Source organism: Chaetodon trifascialis, chromosome 21 (assembly GCF_039877785.1).
Source record: "Chaetodon trifascialis isolate fChaTrf1 chromosome 21, fChaTrf1.hap1, whole genome shotgun sequence".
Lineage (NCBI taxonomy): Eukaryota > Metazoa > Chordata > Actinopteri > Chaetodontiformes > Chaetodontidae > Chaetodon > Chaetodon trifascialis.
The window spans coordinates 2,944,203-2,960,355 of NC_092076.1; the positions used below are offsets into that span (position 1 = coordinate 2,944,203).

Below are 16,153 nucleotides of genomic sequence, written 5' to 3' on the forward strand. Positions count from 1 at the left end.
AGATTTATCTATTAGTGCAAGTCTTACAAATCTTTCCCATATTTATTTATGACTGAATTTAGAAAATAGTCTCTTAACTTTATCAGCAATAAGAAATGTGTGCATATAATTAATCTAGTTCTGCAATTATTGAAAGAATTTAGGTAGAATAAGTACACCTTTATTATTATCTTTATTTTTAATCACCCTCAAAATGTATTTTTCATGTCTTACTTTATTTAATATGCAATCGGAAGTACTTCATTTGTTTAATATATAACAATAAAGATTAGAATAAAGATTAGGACAAATAAAACAAAATGATCTACGTGACAGAAACAAATAAAGCTGAGCATAAAGTGTCATAAATGGATGGACCAGTTTCAACAGAACGCACACATGTACACCTTTCACACACATTTCTATCAAAGCACCAAATGCTTCTCACCCAGTGCTAATCCAGAAAACATAAAGAACACATGAGATTTAAAATTAAATGCTACTTTTATTTCTCCAAGTAGATCAGGACAAAACACTTTCAGTGAAGTTCTCTATATATTAACCCCCATTAGGTTGACGGGCCTTTTGTGGTATTTCTTTGAAATGTCATCTTCAATCTGCAAAACAAATAACAAGTAACAATCAGAATTACTGCCAATAATACTCATTATTACTAAGATCCCCCAAAGTGTTGCAATATATTAATTATGAGCCCTCTGTGCAGGATATATTCCTTTCAATTAACGTGCAACTCTTAGTTTATATTTACATGAATATGATAATCTTATGAGAAATATTTAGATTTTAAAAACGTGAAGCGTATGTGCTTTCTATGTTTACTGCATTCTGCGAGGGAAGAAAAATGCTTCACAACCTTCTCTTTCCAGAGAGCTGGCAAACCGCCAACGCTGTGAGCATAAATAAATTGAGGTGGTAATCCAATACCAGTTTCTGGAGTTCCCGGGTGCATCCTGCCAGCAGGTCAACACGAGGCTCCAGCCTAGACTGCTCCTCCAGGGCTTCCTGCCTTCTCTCAGCCATTGTGGCACCTTTCAGGACCAGAATGTCGGCCTGCTTCATCTTCTGTCTCAGCACCTCCGACACACGCTCCACATACCTAAACAACATGTTTTACACACAAAAATAATGATTTCAGAAGGAAACAACAGGGTTTAAATGTGAACTCTCCTCCCTTTTCCCTGACGTCCATGCCAGATTTCTGGATTGTTGCTTAACAGTTTGTTACATGACAAACACGTATGAAATAATCACATGATTTATGCAGACGGAAGTGGATCCTGTGAGTTGTGGCAGCATACCGTGGTGAGGCCTGAATCATAAACAGGTGCTGCATCCGAAGAGAGGTGAGCCGGCCCAGAAGGTCCTGCACCTCTGACAGCATCTCCCGAATATGTTGACGGGATTGGCCTTGGATGACAGAGGGGGCCAGCTGGAACTGGCTCATAGCGACCACATCGCCCTCCTCTCCCATCTCACTCACGCGCTGGGTCAGGAACACTTCCAGCTGTACAAACACATGAAACCAGTGCCACTTGTGTGGGATAAATCTGACAGATGATCTAATCCATAATCCCAATACTATCCAAGAAATGAAATAACACAGGAAACGTGGCGGCCCTCCTTCAACCAACCATGTGCACCACAATTATTCCAGTTAGTCAACTTTTCTTCAACTGTCACCTTACCTGCTACTCCCTGCAAGTTAAAACAAACACTGCGAATTTGTTTTACTAATAGTTGTCATACAGTCTCACAGTCCTTACTGTTTGCAATACCTGCGTTTGAATTTGCGCATGTAAAAATCACGTTTACAACCACAAAGCGTCCTGAGGCCTGCATTAACTGCTTTACGCCACTTGGGGGCAGCAGAAACAAGCTGATAAACAACACTGAGCTGAAACTCAGTAAAGTTGACATAATGAACAGTTGCTTATTTAAGCATCCAGCAGATACAGACCAACATATTTACTCGTTTAGAGTCGAGTTTGTGGCCACCTAACAAATGTAAGTCTTGTATTTGCTCACATGTGGAGTACAGATGCTTTTTAAAGCTTTGCTGCAGCTGAAGACGACACAGCAAGAGCAGTGAGAGCGAACCAGAACAATAAAGCTTCAGGCTGTAAAAGCAAAGACATTAGCTTATACACAAAAATCAAGTGGATGCTCGGTCTTACAAGCGAGCTTTGATGCTAGGTGACTCGTCTTTACCTCCATTAGCTCATCGATGAACTGGTTGCGTGACTGAGAGTTCTCCAGTACGCTGAAAGCATCCTCGCCTCTGGCCACACCGTCAGGACCTACGAGGACAGGCACATCTTCAGCAAACAGACATCGAGAGTGGAGCGCGTGGTGAGCTGTGGGGCCATGATGGCGACTTATAAACAGAAAAGTAGTTACAGTCTGTGCCCACGTCTACGATTTCAATTTCAATGGGAGCTGCTTCACTGTCACCCCAGTCGATACTGGCAGCAGCAGCGTCCTGTCGAGGGAGACAAACAGAAGCTGGCGTGTCAGAGCAGAAGGCCCCAAACTTGTTTCTGTGATGCACAAATGAAGATAATGATAACCTGTCATGTTCCAAGCCTGTCCACTGACGTCAGCCTGGATGCTGCTTAACGCTTCCTTAACAGTGTGTATTGTCGTTGAGTCGTCAGTGTCTCACCTCAGAGCTCGGCTCCAGACTGATGCCCCAGTCTATTCCATCCTCGACCGTGATGACGCCAGAGTTAACACCCTGAGCATCTGCACTTTTGCCAAAGTCACCCCAGTCAATCTACAGACAGCACAGACGCAGAGTCAGTGGTGAGGAGCATCACTTACGACCGGACACATTAATATATCAATCTGATTTGTTGAAGAGCTGCCCCATGAGTCCTGTGGCTGCATTACATCATAACCATGATCATCTCAACTAAAAATTTGACCTGTACAACAAAAACAAGATGGATTTAGGAAGAATTTATTTAAAAAAGGCGACTTCAGTGATCTTCCTCCACTCTACAGTTCGGAGGTTTCCATTATATGACCCTGATTAATCCGTCCTGCAGAGACAGTCAAACCAACCATGTCCTCTGTGACGGCTTCAGGAGGAGCGTCCTCCACCACGGGCCTGTCAACGACTGTGGGGACTGTCCCCGTCCTCCACTCGTAAAACGTCGTGTTTCCTCTCTTCTGGGCAAACGTCAGCATAGGCAGGACGGGTTCAGACCTGCAAAGAACAACATGTGAGCTCGTGACAAAAAGCGTAAAATCTCCCTTTTTTTTTACTGTCTGTTACACACTTTGATGATGTACTCACCACTCGCACACAAAGTTTGTGAATGCAGCATAAAGTTGGATGTGCTCCTCTAACTTCGCTGCGTCCTTCCCGACTTCCTCGAGAACAGCTGGTAACTCTTTGACCAGAGCCTGAAGCTCACGAGGGACATTTTCTCCCTGTCAGAGAGGAAAACATGAAGGAGAGGGTGAAGAACACGTCCAACAAAGACATCCAAAAAAAGGAGTTCTCCTGCAGGCGTGCATGTTCCTGTTCTCACCTTGATGCCGTACTGTCTGCAGGCGGAATAGTAGCGTTCCCGCAGGTCTGCGGCCGAGCTCTGGCACTCCACTTCCCGCCTGCTCAGCTCCTGCTGCAGCTGCTGGGCTTTGGCCAGCTGCTTCCTCAGAGCCGGACCTTCATAGCTCACGTTGCGGCTCAACAAGCTGGCCAACTCCGCTGGGACACACACAGATTTATTTTAATTCAATACCTCTATACATGCAATTATTTGGTTTATAGTGGGATGCTACGTCCCCATATCCTATAATAATCTCTCCGTAATAATGTGAACAGAAGCACAAAATCTACTTTTCACCGTTTAGAAAAAGATCGCTTCAGACTTTCTGGTTTCAAGACAATGAAAACAGATACTGGAAGCAAAATCAGTTTCATTAAACAGCCGTCTTTCTGATAAAATGCAGAGGAATGAAAAGTCTAACAGTATGTAAAAACATTTTATATTACACTTACCCAAATAGACATTATCTGCCTCATACAGGGACACAATCTCTTGCCAATCCTGAGACAAAAAAAACAGAAAACGCAATTCAAAGCTTAATTTAAGGATAGTTTTAGAGCAGAGGAGCAGGGCACAGAAACCCCTCAGACCTCTTTGTTGTGACATTAGATCTAAACTGTGAGACACAGAACAGCAGTTTGACTGAATCCTCTCACCTTCATCCTCTGAGACGAATATCTGCCGAAGATGTTCTTAGAGGAAGCTTCTGTTCCCTTCAGTATCTCCACTATCCTCAAGCAGTGAAAGTAGTGAATGTCTGTCAATACAAACAAAGTATGGCAATTCATCAGAGGACTAGGAGGACAGATGCTTTCATCTAAGGACAATTAACCAGCAGAGACAGACAACAGAGACAGACCTCTCATGTGTTATCATTACATCTGAGTCACAGAGAAAAACATGAGTTATGATGACCTTTGAATATGAGTGAGGGACCTACAGGAGCCGGAGAGGAGCTGCTTGATCTCCTCGTTCTCGGGCATGTCCTGGATGGCAGCATTGATCTTCTCTCTGATCCCTTTGACCACGCTCTGCCATTTCAGGTTGCAGTGACGCCGATCCAGCAGCCAGTCTGCAGACACAGCAAAGCCTCACATTTCACGCTTCATCCAGACAAACTTCACGGCAGGTTTTCAGTGTCCTGCACGACTTGGACACACTATTGTCTTTAATTCATAAAAACAGAAAGACTCAACAACATTATATCTGTGGTTTGGCATCATTTGAGTCATGTGCTGCAGGCAGACAGTTGGTTTTAGCTCTTAGCTCACAGACAGACATTTCATATTTCAGTCTGACTCACCCAAAAGCTTGCTGGTCTGTATGTCGATTGGGAGGTTTTGGATATTCTGCTGAAGGGAGAAAACGGTCGAGACATTAGCAACTTATACTTTTCTTCCTCCATTTATCCAGCAGCATCTTTCACAGAGAGGAAACAGAGAGAAGTCTCAACCAACTGGACTTTGGCTGTGTGGCAGCTAGCTAACGTTAGCTAGCAGGCTCATTAAAACCGCGCCAGAGGGACTTTATTTCGTCTTACCTCCATTTTCTCTTCACCTTTTCAAAACGAAAGCACCGAAAAGAGTTTATGGCTTCATCATAAGTTTATTTAAAATGTTTATGTCCAAGATTGTTGTCACCATCCGTATTTCACTGTTTATGACACGTTACGAGAAGGAGAGCCAATAGAAGGAGGTGATATTTCATTAGCCGGAAGAAGCGACCAATAATAGACCACCATGCTGACAGAGGCAGCTGATTGGTCGGTGGTTTTGTTCCTGATTTGTTGCAGAGTTAAAGTCCGCCGGTAGAGGGCGGTGTGTCCTCTAACTGTTTGTCATGTAAGGTGATTGGATTCATGTACCCAGCGACTGAAGAAGTACTCAGATACTTCACTCAAGTAAAAGTACAACAATCTAAAATGTTCTGTAAAAGCAAACAGTAAAAGTATATGAGTATTACTGGCAACGTGTATTTAGGGTATCAAAGGTGCTTTTTCTGCTGATAAACGGCCATATGCATGTGTTTTTTCAGCCAGTTGAAAAAAAAACAAAAACAGAATTAGATCATTAATACTGACGTGTTTATGTGCAGGTAGTATTTTACTGTGGTAACCAATCAAGGAGGAGCTCATTTAAACTACTTTATATGCTTTAAATGCAGTTTCCAGCCTTGGAGTCGGCCTCCTCCTCCTGATGAAGAGGTTAAAGGGACCTTTCTGTTATTTCCTGTTCATTCATCACAAATGTCTCATACGGTGTCCTTAAAACCAAACGAATAACATAACTTAAATAACACAGTGGCTCAGACACTGAGCGCCATCACATCCCTGCATGCAGAGCCGCAGCAGCGCCTGTCATGTGACCTAATATCAGGTCATTTGAATAGTAACCAAACTTGCAAAGTAAGCATCCATTCACTGTCTGTGATTTTACGTAAGCCATGCAAAACATCAGGGGCGCTCACCTCATTCAGATGATCTCTGTCTGCCTGTTTATCTGTGTATCTGTCTGTCCGTCTGTCTGTCTCTGTCTCCACCTTAAAGTAATCACTCAGTGTTGTGTAACAGGAATGAGACAACTCAAACACAAAGATGACTTTATTCTGCGTCCAAATTCCACATTAAAACAGGACTGACTTCTAAAGTGAGACCGATAAAAGGGAATTTATTTGCTGTTTGGAAAGCTGCTCACCTCTCAGGTTCACATTAACTCTGATGTCAGTAATCTCGGCGTGGACTGGGCTGGACTGAAGGAAGGTCTCACTAAATCACATGGTTGCCACATTTGCTCACTCCTGCACTTAGCTGGGCAGGTTTGAGGTGTGTGCGTGTGTGTGCGTGTGTGTTTGAGGAGGGTGTGCGCTGCAGAGTGGGGGGTGCAGAGGGGCGAGGTGAGAGAGAGAGATGCTGCACCTGCACATGATCACCTGAGAAGAAGAAGTCAAGAGGAAACAGAGAGGAGGTGAAGAGTTTGTAAGCATGGCGGGACAGTTTCACATCTGAATCTCCTCCGAGCAGCTCGTCAACCAGGTAAGAAAACGTTTGTGCACCTTGAAGCTGTTTCACGTCTCTGAATACTGAAGCAGAAACTGTTCTTGATGCTTTTAAATGCTTGACTTCAGAACACACGTTTGCGTCAGAGTAGATCCAGTAAGAGCAGCTCATTTGGTTGAATGTACTGTTTGATTTATTGAACAGTTTCTACAATAATCACTTTATTTACAAACTGCAACATGTGTCCATTGTTCCAACAATCAGCTGTAACAATTAGTCAGTTAATCTGCTGCTATTTTAACCATTTAGGGACATTTTTTGTGCATGAATGCCAAAACATTTCATGGTTTCTGGTTCTCAAATATGAGAAGTTGCTGCTTTTCCTCTTCGTACTTTACACTGAATTGATTATTTTTGACAAAAAGACATTTTAAGATGTCATCTTGGTCCATGTGAGATTGTGATTGGTATTTTTTATACTGTTTACTGATGTTTAACAGCACAAATGATTAACTGATGAATCAAAGAAATAATCTGTAACTGGAGGCAGGCTGTCAGTGTCCCATATGAAGAGAAAATAGGACCTAAAAACGTAGAAACTGTGATCATATGAGGAAAGAATACGCTGTATGTTGACATGTTATAACGCTGTTTACCTCAGGTTATTTCAGGTGAGGTCAGTGCTCGGCTGTTCGATGCCGGAGCAGGTGACGCTGCCTGACTGAGAATAATAAACCGTCTTTAATTCGAGGTCGTCACAGCAGATGAAAGATAATTTATTTAGGAATCTCAGAATCAAAGCTGTTGAGCACACATGAAGTTTGAAAGAAAAGTCAGTTTTCTGTGATGTCTTTGTCCACCAAGCAAACAATAAAACAAACGAAAGGCTCTTTAATGGATGCAAATGAACATCATCATAAACATCAAACAAAGAAGGCTCTTCATCGACTCGTTCAGCTTTGCACTCGGGGTCAACAGTGAATCTGGCACGAGGGCCGAAACCTGAGAATCCGATGAACCTTCAGCTGGTTTTGAGGGCAGAGCGGGCCCTGGTGCCCCCGGAGGCTCCTCGCCCTCCCCAGCTCAAACATTGTGCTTTTGAAAGCCCCTGCAGCTGGTTAGTGATTTCCGAATGTGGCCACGGTGTTCCCTTCCCGGTGTGATCCCTGAGGCTTATGAGCAGCTCACCCACACACAACGAATACACGGTGACTTATTAAAGAGGACTATGGAGCGCCTCCTTTGTGTCAACAGGGCTTTTTGTCTCAAAGGTCACATCTAAGTCAAACACGGAGGACCAGAAGAAATATGTGTGCATACTGTACCGCTATGTTCGCTTACTTAACGCGGTGTGAAAGTGCTGCTCAAGCCCCCCCGACTTACTTTGTTCTGCAGAAACTGCAAACAGCGCCATTGAATGCTCTGCAAACACTTGTGTGGACGAACTCTCCTCTGTGAGAGAAGGAGCAGGCGCAGGAGCAGAAGAGGAATTCATGATAACACTTTATATGAAGCTGCACGTATTCATCATTAACCAGGCTGCTTAACTGCACGCATATTAGTCGCATATTGGTCTTTATTAGTCATTAGAAAGCACTTATTAATGCCGTATTCTGGGCGTTGGGGTTATTAAAGGTCAGGGTGAAATTATTAAGATCATAATTCAGGCACAACAACTTCCTAATTTACTCTCAATAGAAAGTTATTGAAGGAAATCTCTTGTTTTTGTCCTTGTAGCTGAAGAAAAAGCGAGTACTTGTATTACTAAATGTTCCTGAATTATCTTTAGATTTAGTTGTTGTTGGAGAAGTAGCCTAAAAGAAGCTGAGACGCAGACTCATAAAAGCTCATCCTGGTCAGAAACACTACCTGTTACCTGAGCGTGTAAACAAGCAGGTCAGGAATAAGTGTAATTAAGCAGCAGCGGGCCAAGACGTAACTTTAGGTCCAGACTAATAAAGCACAAAGGCTCTTATGTAAATGTTCCTCTGAGTGTCCTTAGGTTACGCTTTTAAAGTCACAATTAAAGTCCTGCAGCAACATAAAATCATAAATCTGAAGTGTTTCCTTCGCTGTTTCTGTCTGATGTTGGCAGCAGTTGTGCGTTCCAGGCGTCTGAAGTCACCTGCTTCAGATAAGAGGAAGAGGAGTGTTTCAGCGAAGGGCACAGGCTGTTTGCATAGGTGCTGCAGGATGCAATGACCACACCAAATGAGGATTTATATGGTTATTTGCTCCGGTCGGCCCTCGTAAAGCAGACGTTACTGTCACGTCTGTGAAAGTCAGACTTTGGTTTGTTTAGACACTGTTTACGTGTCGTTTGCGGTTTGGAGCTTTAAGTTTATCCCAGTTTGAAATACATCTAAAGACGATTGTGCAGTGCAGAAACAAGATTTGAGGAGATCTTTGTGTTTGTGTTTAAATCAACCTTTGTTAGACATTTGACTGTGGAAATCAAGACAGGAAACATGGATTCTGCAGCCATGATCAAACATTGCTTTTGCTTTGTTAGCTTTTTCTATTATTTGTTGATATCACAGTTATTTTCTTATTTTGTCAGAACAACAGTCTGAAAACCAATAATATTCAATTTGCTATAAAGTAACGGCAGGAAAAGCAGCAACTTCTCACATTTTTGGCATTTTTGCTTGAAAAGATGGACCCAGAAAGGTCCTTCCTGACTTTGGAAACAGCAGCTCGACGAAAAAAGAGTTAAATAAATGATCTTAACTTGTGACAGCTGAGGGTAAGAGCTGTGTGCCCACACGTGGCCATAAATCTGAATGAACGATCATAAAACAGATCATCCAGGCGTCCGCGGCCTCCTTCACTCCGCTCTTACATAACTGAGCTCCTGCTTCAGCATTCAGGCGACAGCTTGCGTCTTCATCAGCACGAGTCTTTTTTTTCTTCCTGACTTCATATCAGATCACATAGCAGGGACAGAGGACACTCTTCACATGCTCATTAATTCATCAGCTGAGGGTCAGGTGTCCTCCTCTGTCAGTTTACACCTCGAAGGAAAGAAGCCGTCCAGCCGTCTGAGGACGGACCTGATGGTCCCACCCGCTGATCAATAAGACTGACGTCACTTAAAAGCATCTTCAGCTCATGTATGATCAATAAAATCCACAGCACTTACCATGAGTGTAATAAAGCCAAAATTACAGCTTTATTTCAGTTTTTCCATGTTTATTTGACACCTGCAGTCACTTCACAGATGAAGATTTTACATATAAAATATACAAACAACAGAAAATCCATAAATATGGTGCATTGCTTTACACTAAATACTACATGTTGCTGATAGTAATGCTGTATTTTTACTGTAACACTTTGAATGCAGTACTTTTTCCACGCTGTGCTCCTTTAACACAAGTCTCAGACACTGACCGACACACTGCGGGGCTTAAACTTCAGACACATAACCAGGGACGCTGCCGCCTCATCGGTCAGCTGACGAGCGTTTGGAAATAAACTGTTTATGATTGTTTAAACAGCAGGTCAGGAATCGGGCGAAACTCGAGATTTCAGAAGCTCGAGGTCAAAAGTCCAAACTCCCCCAGAGCCTGAGAAATGTTTGACTAACCGGCTGGAGGAGTCTGAGACTTTCTGAGCGTTTCATCATCGTTCAGGCTGTTAAAGCTGCTCCAGGTTGAAGGTTTTTAACGATGGAAATATCCGTTTGATGAAGTGACTCTTCTACCTGGAAATGTCGCCCAGCTCTTGCATCTCATGGCCTTCGTGAGTTTGCTCAGTTGCCATGGTGATGGCTGACCTGGTGACCCTTACCTTCTTTGAGAAAGACGTCAAGTGTGAGAAAAGGTGGGAGGAAGGCCGAATTCTGCTTCGATCAGCGTCCGTTCAGCCAGCTTCACTGACCAACGTGAAGTTTTTGTGAGGGGACAATGTCTAATAAAGTTTCAAAAGGTGTCAGATGGCCATTTCTTTGGCTATTCTAATGATAGTTTCAGTACATTTTATCTCCCTCCATGCTGATCTGACAGGATGCACAGAGAGGAAGATTCTGCAGAGAAATACCGAATCTCTTTCTTATATGTTAAAACACACACAAAGAAATCATGTTTGAAGAGACGTGGTCTAACAAATATGAGAGTCAGCCTTCAGAAGACACCATGAGTCATTGGTGCCGCAGGTGTGTTCAGGGACGCAGCCTGATCCCTTCAATAAACTTTATTGTCCTGATATGTTTTTAGGAGACGATTATTTGAATTGTGGAGCCATAAAGTTGGAGGAGAAACTTTGCTGTTGTCAGCAGAGTTCAGGTCCCAAAGTGTGTCCTCTGTGCCCTCCAGGTGCGGCCTCCAGCCTCTGTGGGTGCCATGGCTGATCCAAGCTGGTGGAAGCTGACCTTCTCCCGCAAGAAGAAGTCTGAATCTAAGGTTCTGTACGAGATCCCGGCCGAGCACGGCAGCAACACCGGAAACAACGCCCCCCCTGCGGACCACGTGGACAGCCAGTTCAACGCCAGGCTGGAGAAGATTGTAGATAAATCCGCCACCAAGGGCCGCCACGTCAAGGTCTCCCACTCCGGACGCTTCAAGGAGAAGAAGAGGGTCCGCGCCACGCTGACCGAGAACCCGAACCTGTACCCCGAGCACAACCTGAGCAACGAGAACCACAAAGCCAAAGACTGACGGGCAGCACCGAAAACGCACGCACTTGACCACAAATGTGTCATATATCAGCGTCACCCTCACAAAAGGCTAAAATATCTCCAAGCACAACCGAGCGAGGTGGACAAACACTCCCACCAGGCGCCACACCCAGCGGACCCACACCTGTCCAAACACCTGGTATCAGCAGCGAACCAAACACTTTCCCTCCGTCTCATTTCAACTTTCTGCTCACCCTCACGAAGCATTGGCATTATTGTAAAGTGCGTTTTTATTTTTATTATGACGGATGTTATGAAGTTTTGGAATTAAACCTTTTTTTAAACGTCTCACAGAATCAACCCACGAGCGGAGAAACACCTGTAAAACACCATTTTCTTACGTTTTTATGACCAAAGCAAAGAGAGGCGTGTTTTTTTTTTTTGACTGTGTCTGAAATTAATAAAAGCTGTTTATTTAATCTTTTCTGGGATCCTAAAGAAAAAAAGTATTTTGTTTTTAATAAATGTGTCAGGATGAGTTGATATGACGGCGCTGTGTTGGATCATGTGCACGTGCAGCTCAGAGCCTCAAGCAGAGCCTCGCGCTGACCTCGCTTCAGGTTACCTGGACCTGAACCTGCGCGCGCCGGTTTGGTCGACATGGCGACGGAAAGCAGACGCTGACACCTGATACGATGCTTCATCATTTCACAGACTGACTTCAGATGTGGTCTAAACCTTCATCCACCAATCAGCCGCTGAGCAGGATGTGACTTCACTGAAGTACAAGTACTAATACCACACTGTACAAACACTCTGCTACAAGTAAAAGTCCTGCGTCTCTTCAGTAAAAGTGTGGGAGTACAATTAAACTGTGACTTTTCTTTTATATCTCATTAGATGATTGTGACTCATCATTGGTGTCAAAGCAGGATTTACCTGTTGGCTGAGGTGCAAAAGACTGAAACTAATGATTCTGTTCCTTCTGGATCAACCTGCCGATTAATCGATTGATCGTTTGGAAACGTTCTGAAACTCAAATTATTAACAATAACTCAAAGGAAAAGCAGGAAAAGTCTGTTTGTGAAGCTGGAACTAAATATTTTAGAAGCTCAGTTTGTAAAGTGACTAAAGCGGTCTGAAAATACAGTTTTTCTCTCCAACATGGAGTAGAAAGTACGTCAAATGTGTACTTTAACACAGGACTAAACGTACTCCGTTTCACTCCAGCTCTGTCCAAAGTGTCTTTTCAGTCTCTGGGTGTGTTTATTGACCTCTGATGTGTGCATGTGTGGTGCTGCTGACACCTGCTGGACAAACACAAATACAAACTCAACTTTATTGGCAGCTCCATTCCACAGTTAAGTCAAAGTAACATTCAGGGAACAACAAACAGCAGACAGAACGCACGACGGACGGCACAACTCAAGCCATCAGCTCTTTTAAACGTGGTTTTAAAAGGCGGCTCGACCCTCTGAGTCAACGTCAGACGAACACGAGGAATCAAAGTCAGTCAGAGTCACACGGACAGATAAGAACAGTTATTCTGGGTGCTACAGTTTACTGTGGATGTGAGAAAGACGCTGGTCTGTAAGCGTAAATTAAGAGGAAGGAACCTGGAAAGGTCTGTGCTAATCAGAGGGAAAATGGAGATCGTGTTCAGCTGATCAGTGAGCAGATGAATCGATGAATGCTGATGATGATGAATGATGATGCTGAATGTGCATTTTGTCTACAGTCAAACTTGCAGTTTAACAAAAACTGAGAGTAGAGTCTCTAAAAACAAACAATAAAGAAGGAACACGCTCAGTGGCCACTTTATTAGGCACACCTGCTCAATCTAACCAATTCAATTAATCAGCTCTGCCATAAACTCGACTTTTACTGAGGTCTTAACGTTCACTTTTAAGGACTTTAGTGAATTCTGTTTATTACTGAGTCACAGGCAGATCTTTGCACACACTCCAGCACAACGCCACCATGAACTGACGCCTGACCAACACCTGAGCATTACAGGCACTGTACCAACAGACTTCACTGCAGCTGCGCAGGATTGGGTCTGAATGCACAGGTGTACCTAATAAAGTGGCCACTGACTGTACGCATTTGGGTTTAAATTGATCATTTCTCCCAGTGACTGATTATAAACTCAACACAATCGACTCAAACGACTCTCTCCGAGCTTTGTCTCCATTTTCCCTGCGAGAAGCTCAAAACCAGATGGCAGAAAATGACGATTACAGACCAGAAAAATGACGTGTTTCCGATTATTCAGCAGAGAAAACGGACCAGGTGAGTGTTGCATCAAAGCAGAGGACGGTCAGCGGTGCAGATTGTGCTTCTGGAGAAATAAGACTCAGCTTCTACGTCCTGGAGGTTAACAGAATCAGCTGTACAGTCCAGTCAGGTTCACAGACGACACAGTGACATTTGGCTTGTTGATAAATCCTAAACACAGCGGCACCTCGTTAATCAACATCAAATGGCTTCTACAGACGAGCTTCACGTGAGGTAACCGTTTTATCGAAGACGTCGCTTCCCCGCGGCCTGCTGAGGCGCCTCTCATGGCGACAGCCGCTTGTACACCCAGCCTGCCTCCGCGGCGTGCTGGAAGTCGCCCAGCTCAGATTCTCCGTCCTTCGGCTTCGTGAAGACGATGCGGTCGTGAAGCCTGTTGGTCTGACCCTGCCAGAACTCGATCAGGTGAGGCTTGACGATGTAGCCGCCCCTGTTAGCGAAGGACAGATGGAATATTAAGAAGGACCATCTGTCAATAGCCTCAATCAATCAATTTCACTCCTTATATGTCAGACAGGATGTATTTTATTGTCCAGGAGCAGCAACTTCCTGAAGTATCCACTGGTTTCAACTGAAACAGTTCAACACCTGTAAAAAGTTTGTTTTGGCTCTTTTGGTTTTGAATGGATTTAACGAACGAGTTGTAACCTGTTACATTTACTGAGCTTCAGCCAGGCTAGCTGTTTCCACCTGTTTCCAGTCTTTATGCTAAGCTAAGCTAACAGACTGATGGAATCTCATGGGGAAACTGGTGCCAGCATTTCTCCCCCTGTCCAATCATTTTCAGGTGTTTCATTTGATTTAAGGTGAAGAACGTAACGCTCACCAGTAGTCAGGCATGGGCACGTCTGCGTCCTTGTACTTCTCCTCCAGCTCTGCATTCTTCTGCCTCAGATACTGAAAGAAAAAGTGAAAACTGAGCCTTTTGGATTAAGGTTTACCTCCATGAGACGGACGGCTCTGGTTCTTACGTCTCTGTTTGGGACCGGGGTGCTCTGCCGGCTCACGACGGCCCCGATCTGGCTGCTCTTTGGACGGGAGTGGAAGTAGTCGGTGGAGCTCTGCAGGGGGATTCGCTCCACGCTGCCCTCGATGCGAATCTGCATGTTCACATAAAGATAAATGAACATTTATTGTGGGAAAATCTGTGAAATATTATCAATGAGACAGAATTTGACGAGATGCTGACCTGTCTGTTAAGAGGTTCCCAGTAGAAGACCAGACACGCGTATGGATTCCTCTCCTGTGGGCAAAGATAATCAATAATTAAATCCCAGATAAAATGCCTTTAATTGATTATTTGACCACTGCTTTCAGCTCCTCTGTGTTCGTCATGACTGCTCAGACTTTGCTCCTTTTGACATTACATCATTTTACAACATACGTATCTGATGGAAGCCGCCTGTCAGTCATTGTGAAGCGAATATGAATGAACAGTGTCGGCTTTAAACAATGGCCTGACAGTTTTAAGGAGGCTTTGAGGTCACACAAGGTCACAGAGGGCCTTTGTGTTGCTGTCAGACGTCTCGGTCGCTCACCAGCTCAGAGCCCTTTCTGCTCTCGTAGTTGGTGAAGAATCGAAAGCCTTCGCTGCTGTAACCCTTCAGGAGGACCATACGAGCAGAGGGACGTCCGTCTCTGCACGGGAAGACACGAGGCTGACATCAGACTGTGAGCAACTGACAACAGATCAGCTCTTCATTTCAAGAGTCACCTACTGGGTGGCGGTGGCGATGCACATGGCGTTCGCCTCCCCAATTTCAGGGCACTTCGTGGCTTGATCGAACCAGCTTCCAAACTGTTTGATTGGGTCCAGAGATACAAGCTGGCTTTCCTCAAAGCACTGTGAAGAAAACACCCAACATCTTTTTTTTAAAAGGCCTGAAACAGCTGGGAGCACATCCGCTTCTGCACCTGTACCGCATACAGTATTGAAGACAGCCAGGTGAGAGAAATCAAAGTACATTTTGCAGTATTTGTGCATCAAACGCTGGACTTACACCATCATAACTTTGCAGTTGCACAGAGCGGACAGTGGATTAAGTTATATCACTGAGTGTATTTCAGCGTGACACTGGTAAGTCAAGTCATTTAAACGCCTCTCACCTCCTCATCTCCTTTGTATTTCTTCCTCATGTCACTCAGGTCCATGTTTGTGCGGTCACTCGTTGACTTCCGGTAGAAACTCAGTGCAGAGACGCTGTGCTGACCCACGGTCAAAGAGACGTGAGACGGAGGATTTCCAGCAAATACACCGATATGCCTCAATAAATTCGTACTGAGAATGCGCCTCATGCTTGTCAAAGTGACGCGGCGTCAGCACGCTCGGCCCCCCTTACGTAAAATATTACGCAAACATGTCAAGCGTTTTGTAACCGGACCAAATGTTGAAGTATAACAACCGTTTGGACGGAAATGAAATGATATTTTCAAGCTCGGAGTTTGATCAAGAGAAAACACGGAGCTGTGTGTAAAATAGGTTTGAGTTAAACACAAAAGCTGAAAAGCGATGACATCGATGATTAAAACGCCCCACATCGTTGCATGATGCTGCATTCAGGTCATATCTGTTATTACCACCCAGATGTACCCTTGAATGTCTAATCTCTCAATTAAAATATAATTAATTCACTTTTTATAACTGGCATTTATGCATAATCTCATTTGGCTAAAGAAGCTAATGTT

The 16,153-nt window shown here is 44.1% G+C and overlaps 3 protein-coding genes across 4 annotated transcripts; 1 reads left to right on the plus strand and 2 right to left on the minus strand.

The window, feature by feature from the left end:
* Positions 1 to 464: 464 nt before the first annotated feature.
* cdk5rap3 (CDK5 regulatory subunit associated protein 3) lies at positions 465 to 5,244 on the minus strand. Of its 2 annotated transcripts, none has more exons than XM_070991118.1 (14): positions 5,098 to 5,244; positions 4,861 to 4,909; positions 4,498 to 4,629; positions 4,214 to 4,314; positions 4,010 to 4,058; positions 3,537 to 3,715; positions 3,299 to 3,435; positions 3,064 to 3,208; positions 2,663 to 2,773; positions 2,398 to 2,479; positions 2,209 to 2,297; positions 1,299 to 1,504; positions 925 to 1,096; positions 465 to 596 (listed from the first exon to the last, which is right to left on the minus strand). In XM_070991118.1, the coding sequence occupies exons 1-14, from the start codon at positions 5,101 to 5,103 to the stop codon at positions 531 to 533; spliced, it is 1,524 nt and encodes a 507-aa protein (XP_070847219.1). In that variant the 5' UTR covers positions 5,104 to 5,244; the 3' UTR covers positions 465 to 530. The 2 variants fall into 2 exon arrangements, with proteins under 2 accessions (XP_070847219.1, XP_070847220.1); XM_070991119.1 differs by having other exon boundaries at positions 4,861 to 4,906; positions 5,098 to 5,233.
* Positions 5,245 to 10,895: 5,651 nt separating this feature from the next.
* Positions 10,896 to 11,210, plus strand: prr15lb (proline rich 15 like b). The gene has a single exon (XM_070991211.1). It carries the CDS (start codon positions 10,896 to 10,898, stop codon positions 11,208 to 11,210), a length of 315 nt encoding a protein of 104 aa, XP_070847312.1.
* Positions 11,211 to 12,480: 1,270 nt separating this feature from the next.
* Positions 12,481 to 16,043, minus strand: pnpo (pyridoxamine 5'-phosphate oxidase). The gene is made up of 7 exons (XM_070990509.1): positions 15,575 to 16,043; positions 15,187 to 15,311; positions 15,007 to 15,106; positions 14,658 to 14,711; positions 14,440 to 14,568; positions 14,295 to 14,365; positions 12,481 to 13,898 (listed from the first exon to the last, which is right to left on the minus strand). The coding sequence occupies exons 1-7, from the start codon at positions 15,761 to 15,763 to the stop codon at positions 13,733 to 13,735; spliced, it is 834 nt and encodes a 277-aa protein (XP_070846610.1). The 5' UTR covers positions 15,764 to 16,043; the 3' UTR covers positions 12,481 to 13,732.
* Between the last annotated feature and the right edge of the window lie 110 nt (positions 16,044 to 16,153).